The 8,430-nt window shown below is 38.1% G+C and overlaps 1 protein-coding gene across 1 annotated transcript in view; it reads left to right on the top strand.

Moving 5' to 3' along the window:
• cntnap2a (contactin associated protein 2a) overlaps positions 1–8,430 on the top strand; it is a 285,382-nt gene that overhangs the window by 144,364 nt on the left and 132,588 nt on the right. The window contains exons 11-12 of the mRNA XM_007547884.2: positions 2,815–2,977; positions 7,841–7,947. Coding sequence (XP_007547946.1) covers positions 2,815–2,977; positions 7,841–7,947 — 270 coding nt within the window. The remainder of the gene's footprint in view (positions 1–2,814; positions 2,978–7,840; positions 7,948–8,430) is intronic.

Below are 8,430 nucleotides of genomic sequence, written 5' to 3'. Positions count from 1 at the left end.
CAAATAACTACATAAGTACATTGTCAAAAGTACTTGTTTTTAAAAGTCGTGGTGCAACCACAACTTTTAAAAACAAGTACTTTTGTCAATGTACTTATGTAGTTATTTGATTACGCAAGGATCACCAGACCTTTCTGTCGTTCATTGTCTCCACCCTTCCTGTGTTTGAGAACCCAAAGTCAATTTTACAGAAAATAGTTTCTCATTCCTAAAGCTTCTTCAAAAATTAAATTGTTGAAGAGGCAGGAGAGACAGACCTCCAAACAAAGCTAAGCTCTTTCCTCTGCTTGAACTGTGACCTATACGGATACACTGATCAGAAGATGCTGAAGAACATTCAACCGATAGGAGTATCTGATGAATGATGACATCACATCTCGGATCACTTTACTTTTAGCCATTTTAATGATTAAATACATTTGAAACTTTTGCCATCTTTTTATTTCTCATATTGCAAATCATTTTCTGACTTTTTAAAGTACCATCCCAGGAAACTAATTTGAAAATTGGCATTTTTTTATCCCTTAAGATTTTTGTTTACAAATTACAACCAAAAAACGTTTAATGCTTGAATTAAAATTTTATTTATGCACTAATCCCACATGTTGCAACCACCTCCCCATCATTTTGGGATGAATTAGACATGATGAGGCTCTGCCATAATTATCAGAGTGAGAATCTTTGAATGCTTAATAGATGTGAAATGAAATCTCATGCAATGATATTGAAATGTCACAATGTTTCTTGTCTGGGAGAAATCTATCTGCTTGGTCCTGACACCATCACTAACTGTATGACGTTATCTGTATTTACTCATGGATATTTAATTTATTTATTTATTTTTTAAATGTTGTAGATTTTACCTAAAAAGAGATTGCCTTTGAAAATAAATGTTTACCTGACACTTCATATTTTTGGGAGTAGTGTTTTGTCCCTTCCAAATCTTCCTTGAAAAATGTAAACACATTTTCTCATCAGAGCATTTTGGCAAATTTCCAGTTTGCGTCTTGTGAAATGGCGTCTCTGAATTAGTCGCAGCCTTGGCTGTGGCCTGGAAAATAAGAGCTGTTGTTCTTCCAGAGTGTATTGTAAAATAAGCTCTCTGGGCACAACAGGAAGGCTGTGAACGAGTGCCAGGACGACTGTAGGGGATTACTGCTGTTGTTCCAGATACTGAACGGTGTTCTGGTCTGCGCGTGCAACAAATTAAAACCATACAATGACACAGATTTGAGAACAATGAGATTAATAATATAATCAGCTTAGTTAGAAATTGTTTGTAGCTTTGTGTACCTAACAGTGAGTGTGTTTAAATGTACGACCAAATGTATCTGAGGATCCTCCTTGAGTAGGACTGTTTTATTGATCGGGATATTTTGGCACTGAAATACAGATAGTAAAGATAGTAGTAGCGGTAACTTGCAGATTCAGGTTTCCTTGTCGACTGCTGGTGTGAATTTGTGTTTATATTTGATGTGAACTATTCAAAATGTGTTGTAACCTTTGTAAACATTCATGTGGTGGCTTAGATGGAGCATCAAAGCAACAAATCCATGTCGTCTTTGTTCCTTTTAACAATGCATATCCATCCACCCACAGTTTCATGCATTACATCTCCCATTCTTCCACATACTCAGGAATGTATCCTTTGTATTCACAGGGTATCTACAGGACTCAAAAGTGCTGCCAACCAGTTGCTCTGTTCCACATCTTTCTTTCTCCCCCCCTTTCTTCCTCTCCCTTTATCTGTCCCTCTCTTTCCTCTCTCTAACTTTCCACATGTCCTCTCTCTTTTTTCTCCAACTGCCTGTCTCCCACTCCTCAGAAATGACAGCAGGCAGGTGTGGCAAAAGAACAGACAGATGGCAAGAACGACAGAAGGAACTTTTTAGGCATGAAATGAAATGAAAAGATGCAAAGAAAGAGCCGAATCTGGCAAAAACATGCACACAGTTACAAAGCATTAATTGTTTTTTAGTAAGCCATATGAACTTGAATAATGTTTGCAAGCACACACACACACACACACACACACGTGCACAGTGTACATATGCCTCTAACTGTAAGCCTTTCTGATGCTTTGGCCTTGAGGCTGATGGCCAAGCTGGGGTGTATGACAGCTTATAACATCAGTATGATGGAGATGTCATTGAGCTGCTGTGTTTTATGACTTACCTCGGTGCTTGTAGCTGAGATTTAGTTTTAGGTTCTCATGTCAAATTTAACACTCTGCCTTTGCTCTGCAGAGGCACTTCATTATTCCATGGGAAAGTGTACTCAAAATGTGTTGGAGTAATGCTGGTTATGATGTTTCAATTTTTTTACTCTTGTGTGTGTGTGTGTATGATCACAGCACACATCAAAAGGATAAGCATAGAGACTTGTCCTACACTTGTTCCCGATTCAGTCAAGGCCCAGCGGTTCTTCTGGATGGGCCATTGACTCCTGCTAGACCTTGTCTGTAATGTTTAAAGACAGAATCCTGATAAAGGCTCATGGTTGTAAAAAAAAGAAAAATGACATTAACCGGCCACTGATATGGTCTGTTGTTCCTTCTCAAGGTTTATGTTGTTGGTATGTTTAATGTCTACCTCTGCTGAAGGTCTGAAGTGGTTAATTAAAAAAAAAAAAAAAAAAAACAATTTAAAAAAAAAAAAAAAAAAAAAACACTTTGTGTTTCTGTTCCAACTTGCATGCTTTTTAGGTTTCAGCTTTGTTGATTTTTTTTTTCTTTCATACAACACTTTCCACGTTTGGCAGCAATTAAAATATTCCTGCAGTATTGTATTATATGGTGACGTTGCTTGTTTCCAGGGTACTTTTTGCGAACACCGCTGCCACCATCCCAGCGATCCTTTCAGGGATGCATGCAAGCGATCGTGGTAGACGACCAACCTGCTGATTTGCATGCAGTGGAGAAAGGCACAGTGGGAGCATTTGAGAATATCAGCCTGGACATGTGTGCAATCATAGACAGGTAGGAACAATCACCGCTGCCTGCACAAACATACACCCACACACACACACACCTTACAGTTCATGAAAGAGAAATGGACAAATAAGAAAGATCACAAACACAGTAGCGTCATAAATCAGGAGTTTTGGAATGAAAGTCACAAAGCAAACAATACTGTTTATGTAAAACCTTTGAATTTGATCCTGAGACAAATTAATCAGGGCTTTCTCTGTCGTCTGTGCAACATCAAATGAATTATGTTTATATGTGGCTCATTTAAATGCACTTGTCAGACTGATAAATGGATATAATTTAAAGGGTGGCTTCATGGTGTAGGGGGAATGTGAGCAAGTGCTATCTGCTTTCATTTTAAAGCTATATCACATATTTCACCCTTTGGAAAAAGGCTGTGCGATCTTAATCAAGCATCAAAAATGAGTCACATAGTTCTCCATCTAATTGGGGGAGTGTAACTTGGCAAGAGTCGGATGCTTTATGTGCCATTCCTCAATGTTGTCAACAACTTCTAACAAATTGTTGACATTTCAGTTTCATTCAGTTGTTTATCTATTGAGAATACTGTTGTTTGCCAGAAAAGTTAGAACAGGTCATTTTAACAATAGATCCTTCATGTTCAGTTCTGTGAAAATATATGGTGCCTCTTGCAAATTTCTTGTGTTCATACGGATAAAAAACAAAAAATTTTCTGAAGCAATCTAACCATTTAAGTACCAGTAATTCCCTCTTAACCAGATTGTTGGCCCCAGATTGTAGCATAGTCAGCCACAACAAATGCCATTAAGCTTTTGTGGCATCTGGCAATGAGGTTTTGTAGAGGAATCTTACTCATTCATTTGTACATTCCTCGCATGAAAGGGTTTTTGAGAATAAACGTCCTGTACACGGTCAAATCCAAACATCTTAGTCATTTTTTGTCGTCCAGATTTTGACTGAACTACACTAAAACATTTATAAAATATATATATTTTTTTAATCAATCAGAGTTGGACTTGCAGGATCATTGTGCTGCTGAAAAAATACCAGCGCAGTTGATCTTAAGGTCATGAACTGATTGTCCAACATACTCCTCCAGGATTTTCTGGTAAATAACAGAATTCCTCAGCAGAGGAAGACAAATCGTCCAGATCCTGACGCAGCGAAGTAGCCCCAGATATTCATCCAGCCAGCAAGATACCGTGTTAGCTTTATGCCAAATTTACACAAAAATGTAGATGTTACCGTCATCATTACACGAAACAAAAGAAATTCTCAAAATTGAGGTTTGCCTCAGTTTGTTGTGGTTTATTTTGTTTCCTACCAAATAGTCAATGTTCCCTTAGAGCAGAGGTTCCCAAACTTTTTCTTCTGCGCCCCCCCAGTGGTTTCCAAACATTTTCTGCGCCCCCCCTATGGATTACAAATGGCTGTCTGGTTGAAACGACGCGTGTGAGGGGGGGCATCGACTTTTTGGGGGGCAAAATGAATGTACGTAGCTGAAAATAGACACCAACATCGGTAGCCTACAAGGTACTTGTTAAGCTTAAGGTTCTGTATTGATATTAGCTAGTCATCTTTTAGCTAACATTACCTGCATCCAACAGCTTTACTCAACTCAGTCGGTTAGTTTGGGGGAAAAACTGTGAAAAGTTCTTTGCGTTTTGCTGGTTTGCTGCCGTGATTCTAACACACCTGTAGCTCCACACAGCAGCAGCAGGTCTCCTTCACAGGTGTAAACCCAGCGCGAGCGTCATTAGCGCTCATGTTGCGTTTAAAGGCGGCTCGGAAAAACAGGTTACAACATGTTAACAACGGATTAAACAGTTTTAACTGCTGATAAAAGTGACAGAGGACACAAATATGGGAAGTGTGGAAGCCTCTACTGTATCAAATTGACATAGGAATAACAGAGAGTTGGCCATTCTAAGGTAAAAACCCAGCGAATACAGTGTTCATGTTTTGTTTTTTTTTTCATCCAGACGGCTTCCCGCGCCCCCCCTGCACAGTTTCCCACAGTTTTGGAACCTCTGCCTTAGAGTAACTTTGGGAGGCTGGCCATGTCTTCTTCAAGTTTTATAAGCTAATATGCACTGGTCAAAAACGTTTTGTGTTCATGTCAAAAAAAAAAAAGAAAAAAAAAAAAGAAATTAGGGAGTTGACACTTGGTTCAACCACCTGTTATTGAATGTCACCGTTTCTGATTATGTATCAAAAATAACTGATAACCAATGTGTTTATTTTTGTTTCAGATAGCTGTGCTGTTGTGTGGCTACTTGTTGCTTGAACCAGACCGACTTAGTTTCTTAAAACATCTTGTAATGATCTGAAAATAGCCAGGTTTCTGTCATTATAACTTGCTTTATTGCCAACCTCTATTACTTCAAAAGTTGTGTGTCAGCAGTGCACTACTTCAGGTGGGCCTTGTTCTGCCACAGAAGATGAATGGACGCAGTGTTACCATCTAACTAATCAGAATGTCTTTGAAGGCAGTTCAATGGGCCTGTCTGACCTCCTTTTGATCAATGCTGTTCCACTGTGGGTTTCTGTTTAGACTGAGAAATAAAAAAACACACACACACTCACACACAGAACAGCCGAATTCTGCATCCTGCAGACACACAAAGCAATGCACACGCAATTTTCCACAATGTCAATGTTATTCTAAAAGGGTGATACAGCAACACAAGCAGTAGGACAAAAAAACTGAACACAAATCCTACATCAGCTTCAATCTCCCCATAGATTTTCTCTCCTCTCACACAAAGCCCAGAGTAGTTAGTATGGTTCAGTGCTCCCAGTCCGCTAAGAATAATGTCTTTTGAAATTGTCAGGACTTGTCAATTGCAACCCATTGTGCAAGCACAATGACATTTTATCTCGGCGTCTTTGCCTGCTGAAGCTGTACTGAGTTTTGTAAAGCAGGAGCACTGTTGTTGTTTTCTGCAGCTTAGAAGCTCTTAAAGGTTTACTGTTGTATATAGACACATGGGGGATAAAAAAAAAAAAAAAATTAAACTTGTATTTCAGCTTCATCATTACAGGCGGTATCTCTACACTGTGTCTTGTTTAGCCATAAAGACAGAATCCCTATGTGCGCTTAAACAGCCTGATTTCCAACTTGGCCAAGAACGTGGCATTTTCAGAGGAACCCTGCTGCTCTTTGACTCAGTGTTTGTGTTGCTTCAGCTGGCTTTCCTCTTACTTTCATAGCTTTGATTCATTTAAAAAAATTAAGCCCCAGCTACATATCGTGTGCGTGGGAATGTTTGCAAGAGTCCCCCTAGATCTCTGTGTGTGTGTGTGTGTGGGTGTGCGTGTGTGTGTGTGTGTGTGTGTGTACATATACAGTTCACTAATTGAAACACATTATATGTAATATGAAATAGAAGGATGTTTTCGAGCCATTATTTCTGTTAGGATTACAATATTACAGTTAATAAAGAAATATGTGCTTAATGAAAGCTAGAAATGTGCTTTTAATCTGTTAAATGAGCCTCATTAGAGCACTTTTTTTTTGTTTCTACATTTTTTATAATTTATTTAATATGATGTCTAGTAATATGTGCATTTCTGTACATATAGCCTCATTAGTCAATTTTAGAGTTCAGTATTTCAGCTGACATGTGTCTCATGCTTAAACAACTTCTTTTTAAACTCTTGGAAACATTTGATACTCTAATGTGGTTGAAGCACAACAACAAAAAAAACTACTGGGAAAACTTCCATGCAGGACAAAATGTAGGTTCTGTTTATTAATTTGCAAGAATCATCTGGTTCTTACCTAAATACTGGAGAATGTTGTTACCTGATAAACTAATTGTTTAAAAAAATCAGTCTGTCAATCAATGAAATTTATTTAGCACATTTCAAACATTACATCATAAAAACAAAGTCATAGAACACACAGTCAACAATTTAAACATTACATTTTTCATTACACATCAAAATGCTGGTTAGTGTTTCATTTATTATAGTTCAAAAGCAACTCCAAACAGCTGCGTTCTTAGTCTCAATTTAGAGGAACTCAGTGTTTTGACTGTTTTACAATTTTTTGGACGTTTGTTCCAGATTTGTGGTGGATAGAAGCTGAATGTTGTTTCTCCTCGTTTGGTATATATAAAGTATTTTCTATTCTATTCTATCATGTTGTGGGACTTCATTTCGCCATTAACAGTCAGACGGTATTAGATGGTTGAACTTAATGCAGCACTCCTGGCAGAAACCTTGTTGAAGAAAAGGAAATGTTGGAGAACAAATCACATTCATTGGTTCGAATGACCCAGTCCAGACACAAATCCAGTTGAAAATTGATGTTCAGATGCTCTTCATCCAACCCAAATGAGCTTGAGGGATATTTTTCATAAATGTAATGATAAAGTTCAAGAACTGTTCAATGTTTTTTGCAGGCCCTGTGTCTATTGTTGATTTAAAAAAGGCTTATTTCAGTGAAATACTAAAACCAAAATACTCTTTCAATTTAAACTTTGTTTGTTTTGTTTGGAAGGGGTTATTGGTCAGCCTCATGTTGATCCAGGATGGATTTACAGAGTAAACTTCTGTTCTTCCATAATAGTGCACTCACAATTTCAGAATACTAAAATGTGCAAATCCCCTGCACAGTTGCACAGAAAATTGTATGTTTTAATAAGCAACAACGTTTTCCGTGCAACCACATGAATGTTTTGACATTCATAAATGATTATTCACTTTGGAATTATGTAGTATGCATCATGTTGGATTTTATAACCGTATAGTTTGTTCACATCCACTCAACCACTCGTATCGTTACAAAGTAAACTGTGGATATATTAAATGTGTTTCTGACTTGTGTAGCGATACGCCGGCATGGCCTGTAAATATTTATGAGCTCTGTCCACGTCTCTGTAGGTGTATGCCTAATCACTGCGAACACGGAGGCAGGTGTAAACAGACATGGGACAGTTTTAGTTGTAACTGTGACGGAACAGGATACAGTGGAGCAACCTGCCACACATGTAAGTAATGTAAAGTTACACCTCTGTGTCTCTGTCTTTTTGTCTTTCTCCATGATGTTATGCGCTATGCGTGTGCATTTGACTTTTTTTTTCCTTCCATTTGTGTTTGAGTGATTAAGCTGTCTCCCAGTTCTCAGCACAGAGACCAATGAACTTTTTGAAGTGTTTCGATGCCAAGCTTGTCCAACTGCACTGTGTTTTGTTCCCGTTAGAGAAAAACGAATCTGACTCTCAAAGCCACAGCACACAAAGCAAGCAGAATCAGAAAGAGCATTTCAGAAGCTTTGAATTTTGAAAATGTCACTCTTTCTCCCATAAGCCACAGATGTTGTTCTCTTTTAAAGGGCAAGAGAGAAAAGTTGAGCATCCATTTGAGCTAAAACGGCAGATAATACAAAATCTCAGAAGCTTGAACAGGGAAATAAAGTGGAGAACTTATTCTTCTGAATGTTAGATTGTTCCCAGACTGATGAGTTGGAATCA

This window comes from Poecilia formosa, unplaced genomic scaffold (genome assembly GCF_000485575.1).
Source record: "Poecilia formosa unplaced genomic scaffold, Poecilia_formosa-5.1.2 Scaffold22, whole genome shotgun sequence".
NCBI classification, from domain to species: Eukaryota; Metazoa; Chordata; class Actinopteri; order Cyprinodontiformes; family Poeciliidae; genus Poecilia; species Poecilia formosa.
This window is presented reverse-complemented; position numbering and strand designations above follow the sequence as displayed.